Genomic DNA, 20,956 nt, shown 5'->3' with positions numbered 1-20,956 from the left:
CAGGAGCACTTTGACCGTGCCAAGACATATGTTTATTTATCTTCAAAATGTCAACATCCACCACATAGCCCTCTCTGAACAAAGACTGGTGCCAGGCTTTTAGTATTGTGCCAGGCATATTTTAATGTTGGGTAAACACTGTCCTCTAGTGCTCACACTCTAACACACACACATGCACATGTACTCATTGCCAAAGAGCAAGAAATGTCAGTTTTGCAGCATTTTCTTTGACTTTTCCAAAGTTGTACATATACTCATTATAAATGCTATTAATTCATAAGGGGCATTAATATCACTTCACATTCTTCAGCTGCATTGACTTTTTTGTGACTCTACTGATGCCCTATGCCAAATAAATAAATAAATTCAGCTACTCTCAGATGGCTTTTAGCTGGGCTGGTATAGTCTGTCTAATGAGGCACATCTTGATTACAGAGTGAGCAGCAATAAAAAAGGAGGGGATGGCGTGTTCCCCCCTCTCCAAATTACCTGATCGATCATTCACTAATGGTTCCTAACCAGCTGATTTCACTTGGTGAAGTCATGTCAACAGAAGGTCAGGGTGTACTGATCTTCTAAACAGCGTGAGGTGATGTGGATGTCGGCGTAAGCGCAACAGATCTGCAATCAGCCCGTCAACTGGCCCTTGAAACACTGCAGGATATTAGAGATGTAAATGGAACATAATGGTGCCATATAATTGTGCTCATCCTGTCCAGCTTTTGATGGCAGTGTCTTTTCTATGCAATGCAGCACCATCTGGCTAAATCAGTAGGCAGGAGAAGCAGAGCCAGGAGTAGTTAGGACAACCAGTCTTTGGTTAAGATGCAATCATCACGTTTGGCTGGTGTAACATCTCTTTTGTTATGACTCAAAGTCGAGATTTGGGCCGAGGCCAGTTCAGAATTGCTACTTAATGTTACCCAGATCTTTCATCCATTCAGAAAGTTAAACCTTTAATTTAAGATCCATATATAAAGGTATATCTGAAAGCAGTGGACGTTTGTTACTAAAGTGCACAAAGTCATTTGTGTGGCAGAGGCAGTGAACTTTAAGGGCATGTGCGGTAACATTGTGTACTGATATGTGCAAACAGTGTTGTTGGGTCAACTGACCAAGCAAACAAAGCAGGTCGTACAGACCTTGTACACGCCTCTTTCAGTAGAAACTCTCCAAAAATAGCTTTTATGTTCCAATTTACTGAATTCAGAACTCACCCACAGCTAGTAGAGTAGACAAGCCTGCCAGTCTTTTGGATTGTTTTTACATATTTACATATACAATACATACACATTGCGACTATAAAGTCATGCAAAGTGTTTTCTTTTGTAACTAAATCAAAATGTGCTGAAATCTTTGCTTCTGACAGAATTGTCACTCTTAATTTTAAACTTGATCTTTTATTTTCAGAATTTACAGGAACTTCATCAGTACTGCTGACCATTGTTTTTACAAAATTGTTATAAAATGAACTCAGATTATACTTCATGGATATATGGATGAAAAGTAGCCTTCTGGATAAATCTGACACATTTGCATCTTTAATGTTAGTTAATGTGTATATTTGCCCAGAAAATAAACTAAGAAAGAAAGGTAATGCAATACCATGTATCAATCTTTTGATTCTAAATTATATATCATGATGGCGAATCATTATGTAAATGTTGTAAAGGCACAATGAAAGAAAGAAGGAGCCTTCTCTCTATTTTAATCATGAGGCACACATATTCGGCACAACGTTGGATAAACAGAATTTGTAGTGACAGACTCAGAACAAATCACAAAACCAATTGAAACGGATTTTGGTAAAGCCAGTTTTATGAAGATGGAACACAAATATACACAATATTTCTCCAGAAGAGGGCATTCAAATATTAACATACTTATAAATTAATAAACTGGGACCTTCACAGGTTATTTCCAAACTGAGAGGGATTTCTGATACATCTTTTACAATCTTCACTTTCATCACAGTGTGCTTGCAGTGTTATCACTGTGAAAAGAGATGCCTGGCTCCCGTCTGGGTTTTGCTGTCTTCCTGCAACACAAAACATATTTTATAAAGCACCCATACTTGTTTTTGCTTATCTGCTTTGCATAGAAAGGTGTCAAAAGTGCTCAAAAAGACAAAAATTAATATGAACATTCAGTTAAGATGATTTGAACTGGTGTGTGTAGCTCACATGCTTTATGCACATCGAAATAGAGTTATTGTTGTGTTTCTGGTGTCAGGATGAAAACCAGCAGCTGGCAGTGGAAGTGTAATGGCCTGGTGGTGGACTGTGTACTAATGGCAAGACGGAAGAAACAAGGAATCAAACAACAATTGAAACTACAATGCAAGGATTTAGAACTTTTGTATGAAAATGTAGGTAGTGAATGTTTCCTACAGCACCTCTGGGAATTTAATCTTCACATCAGCACTGTCTGCTGATGCAACAACCACTGATGCAGAAACCTCCTGCTTGGTATTTCTCTCGTGCTGCTGGTAGAAGCCAAGAAGGAAAGCAATGCCTGGGATGTATCTTTCAATTCTGGGAAATGTTAAAAAAAAAAACTCTTTAAGCAGTATGCACCAGTATGTGTCATTGTAAACACAGAAAATGTTTCCACTATGCTCCATTTAGCAAAGTAAGTTACTTCACTCTGTCCTTCAGCTTATCCTGCTCAGCTTCCTCACATTTTATACTTCTTGATACAAACTGCAGTTTTTTTTCCACTGACACTCACGTTTTGCCCATCTCTGCCATAGTTTCTGGGATCCTGGTCCAGTGTGCTTTGGCCTCAAGTACTGGTTTGGAACCAGGCAGATGTGCAGTTGCAGCTTTCAGTGACATTGCATATGACTGACATTCAGCTCCCCATCTGAGCTGTGCCTAGACCAAGCACAGGAGCCCAAGAGAATCAACCACCCCAACCAACCACTCTCCCACATCTTTAATTGCAAGACAATTAATGATTATGCTGCAAGTGAGTAGAATGTAGGAACTTGAGGATGATGTTACTTATACCAAGATTTCATAGCACAAGTCATTAACAACTGTTTTTTTTATTTAAATGTAACATTTTATACAACCAGGTTAATAACAATAACTCATCTACATGTTCTGTGTGTTTCATATCTACCTTTGCTTCAGAATGTGTGTTCACAGCGGTGTTGATGCACATCTTCCAGTTGGTAGCTTCTCCAACATGAGACACAATCACATGGGCTTTGTGAATGTCTTCCTCAGGTGTGTAGTACATGACTGCATCGTAACCTTCGGGCTTCTGATTACCGCTCATGGCCAAAGCTTTGATATTGACCACAGCTTCAGGTGTTGCATCAAAGCCCTGAGGAATGAGACAGAAAGCAGTCTGTGAGTAAAACCTAAACTTGTGTGTGTGATGGACTGTAAGAGTCAATAAGGCTAAAGGAACATGGATTTTTTTACAAAATAAAAAACTGCATTCTCTGTCTTTGTCAGATAAAGCACGCTATATGCGGAGTGTTTTATGTACACAAATAACTGCAGTGCCAAACCATGTTTTTCACAGTGACAAACTGCCAATTTTTTTGCAGTGAAACAAATTCTGGGTCACATTTTGTGGATGCAGGTTTTGCATACTTCCATTCTGTTGTCGTGCCTGTGACTGGATCCTCTGATGCCTGGGCCTGAATCAGAGAACCGGCGTACTCGCTGGATAGATTCCTATATACATAATTTAGAAACAGGAACATCTGAATGAGTAAAATGCCAGAGCAGGTGCAGAGATAATAACATTGCAACAGTAGCCAAATACCTTGGAAAACCTCATCAAAGTCTCCAGCAGTTGGTGTCCAGGCATTGGATGTGTGCTTGCATTTATGTCAAAGTGGATTTTCTCAATGGCCTTGATGGCCTCAACTAATAAAAGTGCACAGGATACGTTAGCCAAAAATAAGAAAGAAAGCTGCACAGGCAGACACAACAAAATGAACACTTGCGATGCAATCCAATATAACAGCCTTGCAATAGATATGCATGGTGATGTGATACTGTGTTTGCAGAGAATTTCAAGAATGTTTTTTCACCTCTAGATCAAAAAATGATAACAGTTTGTGATAGAACATCATAAAAATATCTTGCATAGCTAATTATATAACCCCACACACACACACACACACACACACATACACATAAATACACAAAGAATTAAAAACAACAATTAAAGAGTAACTTAACATTCCAAATTCTTGTTTTAGCTTCAAGGTGTGTTAGCACAACGTGAAATCACTGTTGACCACACATGTATATGGGTGTGTTGGGTGTGTTTAGAGATAAAACAGGCACATTGCTGGTCAATGTCTAAAAGCCAAGTCTATACCACAAGCATTTCAACTGTGTTTTTGATATATGTGAGAAACGTGAGTCATGTAGCTGATTTGCTCCTATATTAATCAATCCAGCTGTCTACACTGCCCAAAACAATGAAAACCCACTGGTTCCAACCAGAGCTCCACCAAAATAGAGAAGTACATCAAGTAAGACACAGTTAAAACACATGATCTGTCATGTGTTACATCCATCCTATGGAACATGCAGTTCCGTGTGTGTAGTTTTCATTTGCTGTATTCTTCCATGGGTTGGACACATCATACAGTGTAGCCATGAAGTCCCTCACTGTCGACTACAGTATTTGTCATAGTTTTGGGCCATAGTTCTGATTTCCCTTTTCAAATGTATTCCTGTAGCCTTTTCTGTTTGCTTTTTGTACACCAAGCACTTCCAGTGCGTGAGTGTACATGTGCATGGTGCAGACACAAGCACCGGCCTCTGGCGAGCTGCATGGCAGATGTATTGTGCTTGGGGTATAGGCATGGCTTAAGGATTTTGAAGCAGATGCATAACATCGATGAGGCTAAAAGTGTTTTGCTTTCCCATTCTGTTGACGCTTGGTCAGGTTGGAATGTTCAAATCAACAGTATTGCATTTAACAACCCAAACCAGCACTACCACCTGAAGTGGCTAGAACATGCCTTGTGAAGAGTCATGATATCGAATTACAAAATGTCTTTGTAGATGTGACATTGATGCAGCAAAAGCAGTGGCACCTCCTGAAACAGCATGAGCGGACTTATCTGTAGCTATAGTATAGATATAAAGCAGCTGAATCATAAAATGCTGCAAGTGGGTGGCAGCAGTGTTTGCATACTTGGCAATAAAGTAGCATTTTAAAGTACACGTTTCACTGACTAATGTGTCTCAAGTGAGTTTGGCAGTATGACTGCTTGAATTGCTAATGTTTTATATTCTTAAGACCGTATGTAAGTTTGTGATGTCACTATTTTCTGTGGTGTATTGCACTTGTTGTGCATACCTGGGACTACTTTGACTGCCAAGTGGGTGTAACCAAGGAAGTAGTACAAGGGGTATTCCTCCTTATAAGATGCTCTCCTCAACTCAGATTCCACACAGAGACCTGCTCCATAAATGTAACTCTCAGCACACAGTGTGGATCTTGGATGCCAGGTTTCTGGTGCCATGGTCTGTCAGATTAGGGGGAAAACACATGCACACACACAAGGATATTATCTGCTTTGAGTTCTGTAAATCCAGTGGGGTGCAAAAAGTTTTAACTTTGACAATAATGTCCTAAAGTTGTTGACTGTACCTGGTCAGGATCAGCATTGCAGTTAGCAGTGTCCGACATGATTGGGGTTATTTTAGCCATAGCTGGCTCTACAATATTCCTAGAGACTGCATACACATTGGATCTGTTGGGTACAACAATGATTTTTGTGGGGAATTTATGAATGAATTCAGAATTGTTATTCTTGTGTGAATCAGTTGTTTCCAAATATCCTTCAAACATACTTGACCGAAAAGAGTTCAAAGTCGTTTTTGCATGCAGGGAAGTCGAGTTCAAATTTCTTCTCTCGGACATTGATCTTTGCAGCAAACTTCCATGGAACAGCAAGAGGGATTTTGCTCTTAAACTCAGAGCCACACTGGAACAGTTCTGTGTTGATCCCATAGAACATCCAAAAATCCTTTGTGAAGCTTTAAAGAACAGGCAAATTCAATAGTTGTATATACACAATGTGAATATGCATGGTATACAAAGGCAGTCTGACATTAATGCCACAAAATAATATGATCTGCTTCCTATAATAATTGCTAAACAGGCTGGAAGTGTATTTTCTGTAATTCAATAAGCATAAATCATTTTTACCCAATAAAGCCATCAGTTTCCAGTGAAATTTCAGATGTCAAGAGTTGTCCAATATGTTGAGTCACAGGCGGATTTACTGCAGCTTTAGCTACATAAGAAAATATGCCTTTAAGAATTGCTTATATCAAATAAAATAAATTGTGTTAGATGTGAATCAATGTTAATTTGACTGATATGGCGGGTGTTTGCTTTAGGGTCTAACCCCTCACCTTTGACAGTGATCCCATTGACGACTTGATAGTATTTGCTGATCTCCAGGGGGAGACCCAGGATGGTAGGTTGGAAGTAGCGAGCCTCAGCGATCAGGAATGGCTTGGTCCAATGCCATGAAACTCCCCTCTGTAAATTCTCGATCACAGCCCACAGAGGACTTTCTTTCCCTGCAGAAGCACTAACAGCCTGCATGTAGGATCACAGGCGAGCAGCATGTAACAGGCTTCGTGGATTACTTAAAAGTATGACTGTTTTGTTTGACTGCACATCCTTTGACATAAATTGACCATTAATAGTGTTCAATTATCCTCTCACCGTGATGATATTCTGAATGAATGTTTTGTTCACATCAGCAAAGAACCACTCTTGTCCAAAGACGCGTGAGAAGGCAGAAAGGACTGGCTTATCACTCGGTAAATTGTCGAAGTTTTTAAACTGAAAATGGCACAGTATAATGGTCACCCAAACAAACTAACTGACACATCATAGTGCAGGTATAACCCTTTCATCTTTCAGTCTCGGTTACATACTCACCACGTTGAAAATAGCCTGGAGGTCACTGAAACTTAGATCACCTTTAAATCCAGGGATGCTGGTGCCAAACAGCTCCTTAATTCCCTCATTTTGGAAACCCAACTTCAGCATGAAAAGCATAGAAAATTATTTCTGCTCATGATTGGGAAGACACTTGTATTTTCAATTAAAGTTTAAATGATCATAGGTGATGCTGTACCTCTAGTAGCTGCAGAACTCTACTGATAAAATACATCTTGTTTTTCATCATGAATTCAGTGGGAAACATGCTTGTTGCACTTCTTAGCATGAAGACTTCTGTGGCTGTGCCAAATAGGAAGTCATCTGCATAGAGAGAGCCGTACGTTTCACGTCATGTTTTGGGAAAAACCAAGCGGTGCACTGCTATATTTGATCATACCATTAAACCAGTCCATGTGCAGTGCTTTGCTGTAGCGATAGCTGAGGTGACCAAATTTAGGGGCCAGGATTTTCACGGCTATTTTGCTGGCAGTCGAGCTTTCGCAGAGACCACACAGCACAATTAGATCACACATACAATAAACAGTAAAATACCACACTTTTCATTGTTACACTCACAGGAGGTGATTGTCTGGAGTAACGGATCTGGCTAAGCCTTTCAGGTAGGAATATGCAAAACTAACAACATGGAGGTCATTGCTCTCTTCCAGATGTGCAGTCACTGTGGATACCAGAGCCACTGATGGCTTAGTGTCAAACAGGATCATAAAAGCCAAGATGCGAATCTCAGAGGGAAGATTCTTCTGCATGAACAGGCTCATGGTGATCTCTTGGACCTGAAAATAGAAATATTATAATGATTAGGAGTTCAGAAAGCTCATACACTCAACCACATTGAACATGAGGTCATTTCTGTTCTGGTCCAGCACAGAACAGAAATGACCTTTCCTGAAATGACAATAAATTAAAGGTAGAGTATTTAAAGCTACAGTGTATAACTTAAGGTAGTACTAGCATGAAACTCCAAATCAGTCCACTTTGCTCCACCCAGCACTCCCTCTCCTTGCTCCACTATGCCCTGCTATGATCTGCTACACAGGAGGCTTTGACAGCATCTCTCCACATTAAGACAAGTTTTGGAGCAGATTTCTACAACAAAACTATTTGAAAAGTTATATACTGTAGCTTTAATAAATGAACCGTTTATGTACTGTACTTCCACAGTGCAAAGAGTGAATGACAGTAGCCAAATCAGACATGCTATTTTCACCTGATGTTAGCAATTGTTCTTTACCTACTACAAGGAACACAATTAACTACATTTTCCAGGACTAGAACTGTATATAGTTATATTGGTGTAAATGCTTTGTTACAGTGAATTTGTCCCTTCTGAAAAAAAACTTGACTATGAAACAGAGCATGTAATTACCATAAACACATTTCATGTACAATTCCAGCTATAATTATTAAGCATCTGAACCACTTCCCATTCTTCTTGCATGCTTTAAAGTGTTCTTACACTGTGAGGTTCTCTGGCAGCTATAAGTCTCAACGACTGCACAGCAGCACTCAGCACACGAGGTGGCAGGTCCACAGGGGTGGCGGCCACACCAGGGAGGAAGCGCATGATGGTCTTAATGCTGCCTGGGTGGCCTGCGTTCCCCAGAGCTTTCAGAGCGAGGACCATGTCGGCCTCACTGTGATTCTTCAGACCCTCCAAGGCCATGTCCAGCAGAGGCTAGTACAGATTTAAAACACTGAAGTTTTTACAAATACTGACTCATTACATGATAATTTTTGCATATTCACTTTCATTACTGTCCTGTCTCAGCCACATACCAAATAAACTTATGTTACAGTTAGATGTTTTTGCTTGGAATAGTTGTCTTACGTATCTATCATAGGAAATTGATTTCGTTCTGTGTTTTTACCTGAACAGCAGTTACTGGGCAGGGTGAATAATTTGCACAGTGCTTGTACACCAGAGAGCCATAGGAAAGCACCACAGTATGCCACAGATAGATATTGGATTTACTAAAGGGCATGTGCAGGAACATCTGCAAAAGAGACACAGAGACATTTTGACACGATCTGGAGAGAAGCTTTTGTAGAAAGTTTGTATGGTATCATTCTTCACTATACAAACACCTTTTCTAAATCTTTAGCATTAACTCACTTTAGCCTTCTCAACCAGGTCTGGGATAGCCTGGAGATGGTTCATCGCCAGCAGAAGGGTCTGCAGAGCTTCAGATGCAGACAGATCTCCAGCCTCAAATCTCGTTTCCAAGAACTTGAGGATTCTGGCATCGCTGACCTCAACAATCATGTCCAAAAACCAGCGCCTAGTGAATGAAAAAGGAGAGAGAATGGATTAATCAGATAATATTTAAGAAAAGGATTATCCTCAAAAAAGAGAAATAGTAAAAGGTATGAAAGACAAGGTCAGATGACATTTTAAAATTGCACTTGTACAATATGAAATATAATGAGGTGTCTTATTTTAATGAGCAGTGAAAGCAGGTTCACTCCTCACCCTTCTGCCACCATGCCTCACATGATAATAAATCATTCATCAATGTGTCAGACTAAATCCTTCCTGAACTAATTGGGAGGGTATCAGCTGAAGTCCATCCATATTAGATTGTAGAGATGGCCTTGGATGATTTTGGTCATCATCTTATAACAATATAATGAAAAGCTTGGTTAAACGTTATCTGCTTGTATGAAGGATTTTCACTTTGAGCTGAAATGTTAGTCAGATGTTCTCAGTGGGTTCAAAGATGTGACATACTGTGTAAATTGTGAATTTAGAACTTCCTGGGTACAGTTAATTTAATTGAACTTAACTACTGAGGCCACTAAAAGATCCAACACACTGGAAAGTTTGTGCATTTGAGGCAATTACACATCAATTCATCATCAGCATAACTTTACTTCCTGAACGGAAAATTGCATTTGAACACACTCATTGTGCATAAATTACTTCAGACAGGCTACACAGCTTTGCATTTTCTTCAAAGCATTCCCAGTTATGTATGAATGTAATGTGTAGTGTGACAGAGCAGCCAAATTCAAGGCCCCTCTAAAACCTGGCATGGCTGCTTATGTGCTATTTGTGTCATTCTGGCACCACAGCTCCATGAATGTGAAGCGATCCAAAGTGAAATATTTCAACTTTTGGATTGGCAATAAACTGATGGACTGGCACCAAATTTGGTGCAGACATTCATGGTTCACAGTTAAAGAACCCTAATGACTTTGGTGTGCTGACTTTTAATCTAGTGCCACTACTACAGTGAAATGTCTATACAGCCAGGTATGGATGGATAAAAAAGTGGCAAATCATGTTCCCTCAGGATGTCTTTTAATCACTTGGATGATCTTTTGACTCTTCATCCTGGCTGATCTGTTGGGCTGTGGCTAAATACCAGCAAAATGAACTGCAGTACATTCCCATCAGCCAGTTTCCTGTAATACTGATTAACAAATGTTAGCATGCTAATATGCTATAATAACGTTGTCATTGTGAGCATTTTAGCATGCTAAAGTTAGCATTTGGCTTAAAGCACCACAGTTTCATGGAGCTGCAACCATGGCTATAGACTATTAAACTGCAGTTATGCTTCTCTGGAGACAGACATCAGAGTCTCTGCAAACCTACACATATAAGGGTGTTATGGGCGACATTAGGTCGCAGAGGTTTGCAGAGAAGCCAGTGTGCACACCTTCCAAATCTATGCAGTAGGTTAGGGGGGGGGACAAACACATTGATCTGTTGATTCAGTTCCTGCCATGATAGCAATGCAAATGTAAATGAGTAATGTGCACATTACTAATTCTTTATTCTTTTTAGCAAAAGTTCAAGAGGAAATGAAAAATGCTTTCAACTTTCTAAAAATGGACTCCTTTCAATATTTGGTGATCTATATTTGTATACATCGTTCACAGTTCTAGCATCACATTGTGATAACAATGCTTACCTATGCTCTTCAGTTTCTTTAACTTGCTTCCATATACCATCTAATCCTTCATATGGCATCACACGCAGGAGTTGATACAGCTTTATAGTATCCTCAGTTGTTGCACTGTCAATTTGGTAATTATTAGCCTCAGCTAGATGCTTAATCAGTTCTTTAGCCTGCAAAGATAATTAGAGGGTACAGCTGCTGAAAAAAAGGATAATTAAGTGCTCAGTGTAAAAATGCATTCAGCTTCTTTAGACTTGAACCCCATTTAAAAGAGAGTGAAGGCTTTTCAGCTCATTTTAGAAAAGCAAAATAATTTATTATGCTGTTGTGATATCCAGGAATTTAGTTGATTCCACTGTGGTTTTCTGCAGTTTTAGTATTTAAATTTAAGTTAGTCTAGAGTGCTTCCTCCTCCTTTTATGAAAGATTTTTATAGTTATGAATTCTATGCAGCACTAGTGAATCATTATTACCTTTGGTACAGGGTTTGCCAGGTCCTGCATCATGATTGGGACATTAGCTTCGGCATTGACAAATTTGTAAACAAGGTTGCCCCTGCTTCCAATTGGGCCGAAAATGATGGCACTCGCTGTTTCGCTCACGTTGCACAGAGCAATTTCCTTCCTGTGAGAGAAGTTATTTAATGAAGGTCAGTTTGTATTGCAGGTAAGCAATGTGGATGAGCAGGCACAGTGTTTAGACATTCTCATCTTACGTCGCATGCATCTTGAAACTGCCGCCCTTCACGTTGAAGGGACTGAAGTCCTGCTGCTCTACGCTGTGAGCTCTAGTAATGAGACCCCCCTCTCCTGTTGGTTTGACTGTGTAAACATATCTCACTGTTGTAATGACAGAATGTCCACTCTAGATTGGGGGCCACACAAACAAAAATACGTCTGACTTTGTTCTGTTACATTTATATTTGTAGAATCAGCTGCATCCGCAATAAGATAAACCAACCTGTCTGGCGAGGCTGTCAAACACAGCAGTAGCCATTCCGCTGTACATGTCTGCTCTCTCCCTGCAGTTACTGACATCCATAACCTTAGTGATAGTCACGTCCTGTGCCTTCCCACTTTCTTCAATAACATAATTACTCTGACACATGCCATGGATGCCAAGCTTCAAACAAAAGTAAACTTTGTTACTGAAACATTTCTTACAGTTTTACTGATGCCATGTAGAACAAACAAAGAGGGAACGTATCTGTCAGTCAGAGATTTACCTCTTCAAGCTCATAGATCTTCTGTGTGGTCTTAACTGTGACTTGGAAAAAACTCAGCATCCCCCTCACAAGGTTGACAACTGTGTCTGAAACCTCAGCAGAAGTGCGGATGTCGCCAACGTGTCCGCCAACATAGTCAAACATGAAGGGTTTGGCGAGCTGGGCAGCGATACGTTCGGTGAGCTTTGGGGCAGCAGTGAAGTCATTTTTCTTTGGGAAGCCATTGAAGTCCTCAAAGGTCAAATCTGAAACCTTTGGACGAGAGATGGAGATGAGCAGTTTTATTGTTCATGTATGGCATTCATGAGTACCCATGTTGTAATAGTAAAACAGTCTAACAAGTCTACAAGCTTTGTATGACATCTCTCTTGTCACTCTCACCTGAAGGACAAATGTTTGCTCGGACACACCAATGAGCTTGATTTTGCACGCCATTCTCACACCGGACTCAGCATGGTTTGGCATGCCGAGGCCAAAATTCACCATCCCCTTATATGTGTATTCATAGGTCTTCTTAGGGTTCAGGCTAATTTCTGGAATATATTTCCAAAATTAAATGTCACATCATGTTCTTTAGGGAAAGTTTTCAAAAAATATTGTTTTACTATAATGATGAAGACAGAAAGACTCACCATATAGGGAACTTTGGCATGCTAAAAGAATGTAGTCAAATACAATGTCAGTATTAGAAATTTAGCGAAAATATGGGCAAAGCCTTTTATTTGATTTGGCTCATTTGTGGCATCATGTTAAAACCCAAACACAAAACATGTAACCAACCATAAATTAACATCAACATTTTAAAAACCAAAATCACATCATTGCAGACCAGTTAATGAATAACAGCATGAATTCACTTAAATACCTGACCTGCCTTGACAAATACTTCTTATTGTTGTTAGGTTATTGGCAACTCATTATCACACAACACATAGACCTATCCAAAATCCATTTAAAAAGTATCTTACTCGCATGCAAGTAAGATACATGCATCAGAATAAATGATAAAGAGGCATTTGCAAAAGCTCTGAAAGTGAAGACAGTGATCAGTGAAAACTTACTGGCCAGGGCCACAAGGCAGCAGAGGAGGAGACCCCACATTGTGAAAGTGAGGCATGGAAGCAAGCGTTTGAGATTTTTCCTTTATATACTTGGGTGCTTTTTCCCTGGGGAAACTGGTTGCATTAAGCCTTGTGAACAGGCCAGAGGTCTGGGTTGAACAACTGATGGATTTAAAACAAATACACCAAAGCCATGATGGCCTGTGACATTGTCAGGATGACATGATGAATAAAGATAATAATCTCAACAGTTTTGATAGTTGTGTATAATTAGAATGAACCCACAGTGACCTATTGATTTTTGATTTCACATACAAAAGGAAATCATATGACTGAAAATGATTCAATCACACTATTTTATGAAGACATTTGTGTGGAACTTTTTCTTAAACAAACACAGAAATCCAAACATGCTGTGTTTTGCCACTTACCATATACTAAATCCAAAACTTCATTTTTAACTACTTAGAAAATGAAGGAAACAAGTGTTTCACACCTACATGAAGGGATAATCCTGCTGGGAACCACGTCTAAACACTCAAAGAAGGAAAAGAACATGTTCGCAGATTTTATCTTTTTACATATTCTTAACGTTATACATGGTCCCCTGGCGCCACTAAGTTGTCTTTATGGATAGGACAAAGTCAAACAGTATGGGGAATCCATGCTTTTAATAAACTACTAATGCCTTTTTTTTTTAAATCTCCCTCAGCCCATAGCGTTCCACAAACAGGCCAGGTTATACAGTTCATAGAGTTGGAGGGTGATGACATCAAGTCATCAAGTACCAATCCCCCCCACCTGTCTGCTTTGACTGCCTTTTAGTGTTATGTTCAGATTGCACAACAAGAGTCCCTTGAGTAATTTTACCTAAGGATTTTCTCAGCCATCATACTTTTTATTCTCTGGCTTTAGTTTACATGACCATCAACCTTTGTTTTAAATTTCAGCATTAGCCAGTATAGAAGGCTGCAACATCACATATTTATCCTAGCAAAAGGATCAAGAAATTTGGATCATTTTGAATACTACAGGACAAACACAGAGGGAGAAACATATTAATCTTTACCTTTAAAGATAAGGTGGGTCATGACCTGAGCTTTAGTAACATCTTTATCAGTCAGACAAAGTGCATAGTTATAGTAAATCCTGGATTTCTCTCCACTTTTTACAGTATTGAGGAAACATATTTTTCTGGAACTCAAGTTCTACTACATTATGTGAAGACTGGAGTTGAGACATATATGCACACATTTCATTTGCACATGAGCACTGTGTTGTGTTGGCCATTGTTATTGTATGACCACTTAAAGATTCTAGGCTGAATATGTTTTTCTTGGTTTAAATTGGTTTGGGATCCAAACAATTTATGCATTAAAAGTCACACTATAGGAACATTTTCAATGGATGACTAGAGATTCATAATGTCATTAATTTGATACATCTGGTTTATTGTCCATAGACAGATGCTTCTTAAAATAGCCTACAGCCCAGAAGAAAGAACAAAGAATGCTACAGCACAGATCATATGTACTAACTCGCTACAAACAGACACAAACACACACAGAGAGAAGCATTTGTGAGATCCTGCAGACGAATAGGCTTTGAGGTTATGTGCTAAGTATTATAGCTTACAGCGAGAATCCTGTTCTTTCTTTTGTCCAGTAGATGGAGCCACTGGCCCGCCTAGTGACTGCTAGGCACAAGAGGATGAAAACAACAATTCATATTTAATTTACTGTACACTTGTTCAGAAAGGCAGGGTGAAAGAAGGCATTAAACAAGACCATTGATTTTGCACATAAAAGCATACGTTGGTTTGCCACTTTCATTTTAATAACTTACAAATCAATTTCAAACACAGGAAAAGAACAAAGACAACAAACTGCAGGCTATTTGGAGGGTAAAGCTGATAATTGAAGAAGATGTTAAATTAAAATAAACATATACAAGGTAGTTTGATTCCAGTATTAATCTCAGAAGGATGCTTTGTGTGTGTGTGTGAAATGTTTGAGAAAGTTGTGTTTTTATTGCACAAAAAGTTCCAGATTATAAAACAAATGATGCATAAATGACTTCACTCTTTAAAAGCAGAAACAAGATGTTCAGAAAGTGCTACAGGTTTTCATTTATCAGGCGTCTGTACTAAACAATTCCTCCCACAGAATTTTCCACATCTGAAAGCATGAGTCACAGGATACTGCGAAGCTGTAAAGTCGATTATTGATGTACAGTGCAGATGAGCAGGCGCTGGTTGCAATATTTCATCTCAGGCATTCAAAGCAACATGGCACATTTTTGAAAAGCCTGTAGTACTCCTCCTGAATCTGTAACAATACATACAAGAAGGCAGAATTTAGAAGAATATATAAGTGGTGGAAGCACAATTACTTAAGCACTATTTTGAGTTACATTTAATTAAACTGTTTCTTTTTTTAATTCACTAGAAAACCTTCTACTTATACTCCATTACATTTATTTCACAGCTATAGTTACTAATTATTTTTAGATCAAGATTTTGTACCCAAAATTCATTTTTAGCTGTAAAACACTGTATGCATATTTAAACCTAAAGTTTTTAAAGTTCCTGTTCTAAAATTTGTTAATAAAATGAACCCTACTCTGAAAAAAACATTAAAATGGTGTAGCAGTAAAAAACAAAGTAGTAATATTCCAATAACAGCATGATAAATACAACACTATGAATGGAGCTATTAATGCATAAAGGGTACATTTACATTTGATCCTTTAAGTGCAACTTGCTGCTAATACTGTACTTCTATACTTTTACTTACTGTACAATTTGTTTGCATGTGAATATAACAATGTAATAAATCTCATAAAACAATATCAAGAGAAACCCAATAGGAATCCGGATGTTACCTTTCTGGACAGCACACAGAGGAAGATGAAGATGAACATGCCCTGGAAGGTGTTGGTGATGGTGAACAGATAGGCAGTGAGCGTGGTCTCGTGCAGGATGTGCAGCACTCCGAAGGTCCAGGTGGCTCCCAGCACAAACAGCAGAGCCAAGGCACCACGGGCACAGGACCTGAGGGGGATCACACAGATTTCAGAGTGTGGCTGAACACAACAAACTTCTTTTTTTATTTTTTATGGTATCAAAGTGTAATTTAATATCTCAAAGGACTCCACGTGACATCATAATAATAAACCAGTTACGGTTCTTACAGCATTCTTTTGACCTACTCTACATGAATACAGCTAATCCTACCTGATGTTCTCATAGTGGCTGATTTCAGGCTTTTTCACAGCAGTATGCCGGTACACTTTATAGATGATTACCACAAAAGCCAAGAGATTAACCTTCGAAGTACAAACACAATCGAATGAATAATTATCTTTAAAGCAATCCCTATTTGAACAGTCATTATTACTATGTTACAAAAATGTCGCATCTTACCAGGATGATCAAACACGCGGGCCCAATGAAACTCCATATGAAGTGGTTTTCTGTGCTCAGCCAACATCTATTTTTAAAAAAAGTGTTATTCGACAAACATTTTTATTGAGTGAATGTATGCTTTAAGATCTTTTTGCAGGAGTAATCCCTCCTCGGATCTTGTTACACTACTTTATAAAGTTTATTTTGACAGAACTGTAAGGGCTAGAAAAAAAAAAGTCTGTTCCTACCACTACAAAAATAACTGGTTACAAAAGCTACCTCTTCTCAAAGTAATAGACAATAAGCACATTTTTAGCATCACCTCAGTCATTTAACTGTACTCATTTGTGGATTTCTATTCAAACTCTCCATGGTAGCAAAATCCTCAGAATTTCTTTTATTCAATTATTAACTTTCTTTCTGCCAGGTAGTCTAAGCAAGTTCAACTTCCTTTATATCCCTGCTGGCCAAATTGAATCTTTATCCTCTTGTATTTATAATTAATGTAATTTGTTTATCTTTCATTTCAGAAAAATGTTCAATGAATTTTTTAAAAAGGGGTCTTTGTATAAGTCTGTTAACCCCCCATTTTTTTTGTACTTACACTCTATCAGTGCCATAATACTTGGACCCAAGTGTTGCCGAGATGGCCACCACCACCGCTGGGCTCCCGTAGCCAAAGATGTAAAAGTTACGGTGCAGGAAGCCCTTGTTGTAGATGACGCCAACCACTATTAGGTACAGATGGATGCCCTCAATGCACATCCAGGCGAAGGCTGCGAGGAAGAAATAATGCAGCAGCCCAGCAATAACAGAGCAGAAAAGCTGCCAAGAAACACACAGAAGAAGAGAAGGAAAGGGAGAGATTTTATAACCCCATGGGGTGTCAAATCACAACTACTTAGTTCTAATATGTAGGAATTGTCACTAGCCCGATTTATGACATGTATTGCTTAAAAATGCTCAGCTGAATAGCAAGTCGGCTTACAGGGTAAGTGAGAGACATAAAAGTGTGCCACATAACATCAGAGAAAATGACCAGCTATGTACTTACAATTCAGACAAAGAGTGTTTTTAATCAGTGAAATGGTACAACAGTGGGTCAGGCACACACACACACACACACACACACACACACAGGAGGTTTCCATTGTTTCACAGGGTTCAAGTGCATCCAGCGCTAACCTTATGACTGTTCATGTTGATCCCCACCAGGAAGATGAACTCAGCCATGAAGAGGCTGCAGCATAAGTTCTTGTGGATGGTAGTTCTGGTGCTCTGGATCTCACTGAAGAACCAGAAGGTGAAGATGCACATGGACAGACAGATGAGGGAGATGATCATCCCCAGCTGGGTGATCCGAGTCAGGATGGTATAGTGGGCCACCAGCTGGGAATCAAATGGAAAGGGAGGCATCTCACTGACAGTTTCATGGTGAGCCAAAGTTGTAATTTGTTCTGTTTTCTGCTTGGAATCATTTGATATAACAGTATAGGATGTGATCAGGGTAACATGTTGGCTTGCAAACATACCAGGCCAGTTCTAATCCTGCTCTATCAGATGTTACATATGCCAGTTTTAGAAAAAAGTTTATTTTATGTTGTGTGATTCATCTTAATTAACTTAACTGTATATTTATTGTCGGGATATGATATCTAGAAGTCTTGGGATTAAAAGTCAATATATTGTATTAAAAACTGGCAAAAATATCGATATTAGCCTTCAAAATTTGGCATTAGTAAAAAACGACTGATCCACAGCTTTTTAGTGTAGAATATAAATAATGGTGAACCATGCAAGTAAGAAAATCCATTATATTTTAAGTATTATTTATATAACACATAAAACCACATATCTTTGTATTTGGTGATTTTGTATTTTTTAGATAAACTGTTGGATCCTTCACTGATTCAGAACGTTGTAAAATTTCTTATGCTGAATAAACTAACTCCAGATCCTCAACACAACCCAATCCATAAAATTATCTGAAAAAAAAAAAACAAGGTCGCAAAACTTAAAACGGGGATGTTTTTGTGACATTTTGGAAATGCTATGTTTTCACAGTGGTGATCATATCACTTACTAAAAAAGTCAGTTACAAGTTCAAAGTTCATTATGTGATCTCATTAATTTGTGGACACACACACACACACACACACACACACACACACACACACACACACACACACCAACTCCACCAACAACAAAAACCCTTCAGTTTGTACGGTAGACTTGTATATTGCTATGTGATGTGCGATCACTCACATTGGCTCGCCCAGATGACATGAGGAGAGCAAAGTGTGTGAGGTGATTGCAGGAGCAGGTGGTTGCATTGCTGCTGACGTGGACGGTCTTGCAGCCGTGAGTGGCCCAGTGGCCCTGCAGGCTGTCCAGCGTGTACTCCCAGAAGGCACATTTCGTCACATCAGCTTTAGTGTCTACGGGCTTCAGGGGATACAGGGGGACAAAGACTGTTAATTATGGATGCTGCTGTTTTTATGAGTTTTTGTTCTGCGCTGCTTTGTGATACCACATCACCAGGGGGGTCAAAAACTCGTTTTTCAGGCCTCATCAAAATAGCAGTGAAAATGAATTACAATCTATCTAAAATGTGAGTCCAGCAGGGCAAAAAAGTCATTTGAATAAATGTACTCATTTGCAAACTGTCATTTTCAAGGGTTCTCACATTATTATTGTTTGCTTTGGGTTTTAACATTTTTTTTACTTAAAACTGGCTCATGTCAGGATTTACTACTAGAAAATACAACGCCAAATAATGCATGATTTAAATCAAATAAAAAACAGTGTACAATAAGGCAGGTCACCGTAGGTATTTACAGTATAAAACGGTCATAAATAAATAAATATTTTTCTTTTTTAACATCTTTATTTAGTTTATATGACCACTTCAATTTTCCTCTTAAATAATTTGTACTGAAAAGGCGAGAGCAAGAAAAGGAAAAAATGGTGCATCACAGGAAAATATCTTTTCACTATTCCATTGTCTGCACAACAGTAGAGTCCAAATTATTGATTGTTGTTCTTTAAAGGCAATTTGCTGAAAATTTTCACTGCATGACATAAATCAACACCTCCTTTGTTAGACTTAAACCTCAAGGGTCCAACAAAAATAATGATTTCACTTTCTTACACATTTTCATTGTCTAAAAAGAAAATAAGTGCATTAACTTTCAGGGTTATTTCTTTCATTACCCACTTTCCTTCATTTTTTATTCACCTTTCCTTAGCCTTTTCCCTTTAACTGAGAGGTCATTGAGAAATACATGGAGCGAATCCTTTAAAATTTCATAAAACTTCACACAAAACACTAACCATTCTTCCCATGTGAGTTAGTTTAAATTTGACTTTAATGGGAACTCTGGCAGTTATTAAATTACCGCCTGAGTCAATCTGAGAATAAGGAAGCTGCTCTGACAATGATATATGACAAGGACAGATATATTGATGTTTCAAAGTGAACAAAAATCCTATTGGAAGCTGGTGCTGATGAATTAATCACATAGTATGTGACAAAGAAAGGAGGAAAAAAAGATGTTAGATTGTGTTCAGATCTGTCGAACAGCAGGAAAGCAAAAGTGGTAATAACAGTTTTAAAATGCTGCAATAAATAAATCAAGAGACAAGGTATGGCACACTGATATTATTCACAGGATCTAACATACAAATGCAAAATTATCTGCAGCACAAATGTTGATGATATAGCACAGAAGAGCTTTAGCGCTCAGTATAGTTGTTTACCTCGGTGTGTCTCAGAGTGAAGGTGACATGGTCAAGCTGGTAAACGTTAGCAGGTTTGATGGCTACTGCTATGACTGGGGAGTTGACAATGATTTCCCCTGTTCCTGCATACCGCGAGTAGTCGGTGAGACCCGGGTCGCTGCTCGGCTTCAGGATCTCACCAATTCTGTCATATCGCACAAACACCACTGACACGCTTCCTGATGAGCACAAAGAATTTAACAAAGACAGGAGGGAGTCAAAAGTTATTGTATTTTTAATAAAGGTTTCAGTTAGGTCAGTAAATGGACTCATGGTTTTACAATATTAGTTTGGTTGTCTTTAATTTATTATACAGAGCAGGGAGCGGTTATTGAAATAGTAAATGCAAAACCAGAGCACAGCTGTGCAGAGTTCAGTGTGTATATTTACCAGTTTATCACACTGACAGTAATTTAAATGTCCAATAAAATTATCATAATTTTGTTTGATGGTTTGACATGTTTGCATATCAAAACCCAGCACTGTGGAAGGAATTTATGTCGGACTTAAATTTAATATAAACAGGAATTTAAAGAGGAATCATTGTTGAAAGCTGACACCAATCTCTGAAGCATGTTGCTGAATGGGTGACCTGGCTATAGGAGGGGAAAAA

General features: G+C 38.7%; 2 protein-coding genes and 1 long non-coding RNA gene across 4 annotated transcripts in view; 1 reads left to right on the top strand and 2 right to left on the bottom strand.

The window, feature by feature from the left end:
• LOC109958161 (uncharacterized) overlaps positions 1-3,216 on the top strand; it is a 44,472-nt gene extending 41,256 nt beyond the window's left edge. Inside the window, exons 4-6 of one of the 2 annotated variants that reach the window (XR_002274633.1) lie at positions 2,233-2,631; positions 2,753-2,970; positions 3,138-3,216. This is a non-coding gene — a long non-coding RNA (uncharacterized LOC109958161). The remainder of the gene's footprint in view (positions 1-2,232; positions 2,632-2,752; positions 2,971-3,137) is intronic. The other variant, XR_002274634.1, reaches the window with a different exon arrangement.
• vtg3 (vitellogenin 3, phosvitinless) lies at positions 1,687-13,197 on the bottom strand. Its single transcript, XM_020596586.1, has 28 exons — positions 13,158-13,197; positions 12,729-12,749; positions 12,478-12,629; positions 12,097-12,348; positions 11,832-11,993; positions 11,587-11,735; positions 11,345-11,495; positions 10,884-11,041; positions 9,080-9,245; positions 8,835-8,960; positions 8,423-8,641; positions 7,522-7,739; positions 7,343-7,440; positions 7,142-7,266; positions 6,943-7,044; positions 6,724-6,843; positions 6,405-6,594; positions 6,196-6,283; positions 5,838-6,023; positions 5,635-5,737; positions 5,341-5,509; positions 3,784-3,887; positions 3,609-3,692; positions 3,127-3,333; positions 2,731-2,876; positions 2,396-2,534; positions 2,184-2,287; positions 1,687-2,038 (listed from the first exon to the last, which is right to left on the bottom strand). The coding sequence occupies exons 1-27, from the start codon at positions 13,195-13,197 to the stop codon at positions 2,189-2,191; spliced, it is 3,774 nt and encodes a 1,257-aa protein (XP_020452242.1). The 3' UTR covers positions 1,687-2,038; positions 2,184-2,188.
• A 1,424-nt stretch (positions 13,198-14,621) lies between these two features.
• adgrl4 (adhesion G protein-coupled receptor L4) overlaps positions 14,622-20,956 on the bottom strand; it is an 11,798-nt gene continuing 5,463 nt past the window's right edge. Inside the window, exons 8-15 of the mRNA XM_020596861.1 lie at positions 20,323-20,611; positions 18,829-19,008; positions 17,749-17,952; positions 17,168-17,388; positions 16,582-16,648; positions 16,393-16,484; positions 16,041-16,209; positions 14,622-15,484 (exon numbers count right to left, since the gene is read on the bottom strand). Coding sequence (XP_020452517.1) covers positions 15,422-15,484; positions 16,041-16,209; positions 16,393-16,484; positions 16,582-16,648; positions 17,168-17,388; positions 17,749-17,952; positions 18,829-19,008; positions 20,323-20,611 — 1,285 coding nt within the window. The 3' untranslated portion in view covers positions 14,622-15,421. The remainder of the gene's footprint in view (positions 15,485-16,040; positions 16,210-16,392; positions 16,485-16,581; positions 16,649-17,167; positions 17,389-17,748; positions 17,953-18,828; positions 19,009-20,322; positions 20,612-20,956) is intronic.

Source organism: Monopterus albus, unplaced genomic scaffold (genome assembly GCF_001952655.1).
Source record: "Monopterus albus unplaced genomic scaffold, M_albus_1.0 scaffold31.1, whole genome shotgun sequence".
NCBI classification, from domain to species: domain Eukaryota; kingdom Metazoa; phylum Chordata; class Actinopteri; order Synbranchiformes; family Synbranchidae; genus Monopterus; species Monopterus albus.
This window is presented reverse-complemented; position numbering and strand designations above follow the sequence as displayed.

What these genes read in the sequence shown, in the direction of transcription:
- vtg3 (XM_020596586.1), bottom strand. Translation starts at nt 13,197, where the DNA reads ATGTGGGGTCTCCTCCTCTGCTGCCTTGTGGCCCTGGCCA. An exon ending in AGTTTCAAGATGCATGCGAC is followed by an intron (nt 11,496 to 11,586) that starts GTAAGATGAGAA and finishes CTTCTCTCACAG; the next exon opens with GAAGGAAATTGCTCTGTGCA. An exon ending in TTTGAACTCTTTTCGGTCAA is followed by an intron (nt 5,738 to 5,837) that starts GTATGTTTGAAG and finishes TGTACCCAACAG; the next exon opens with ATCCAATGTGTATGCAGTCT.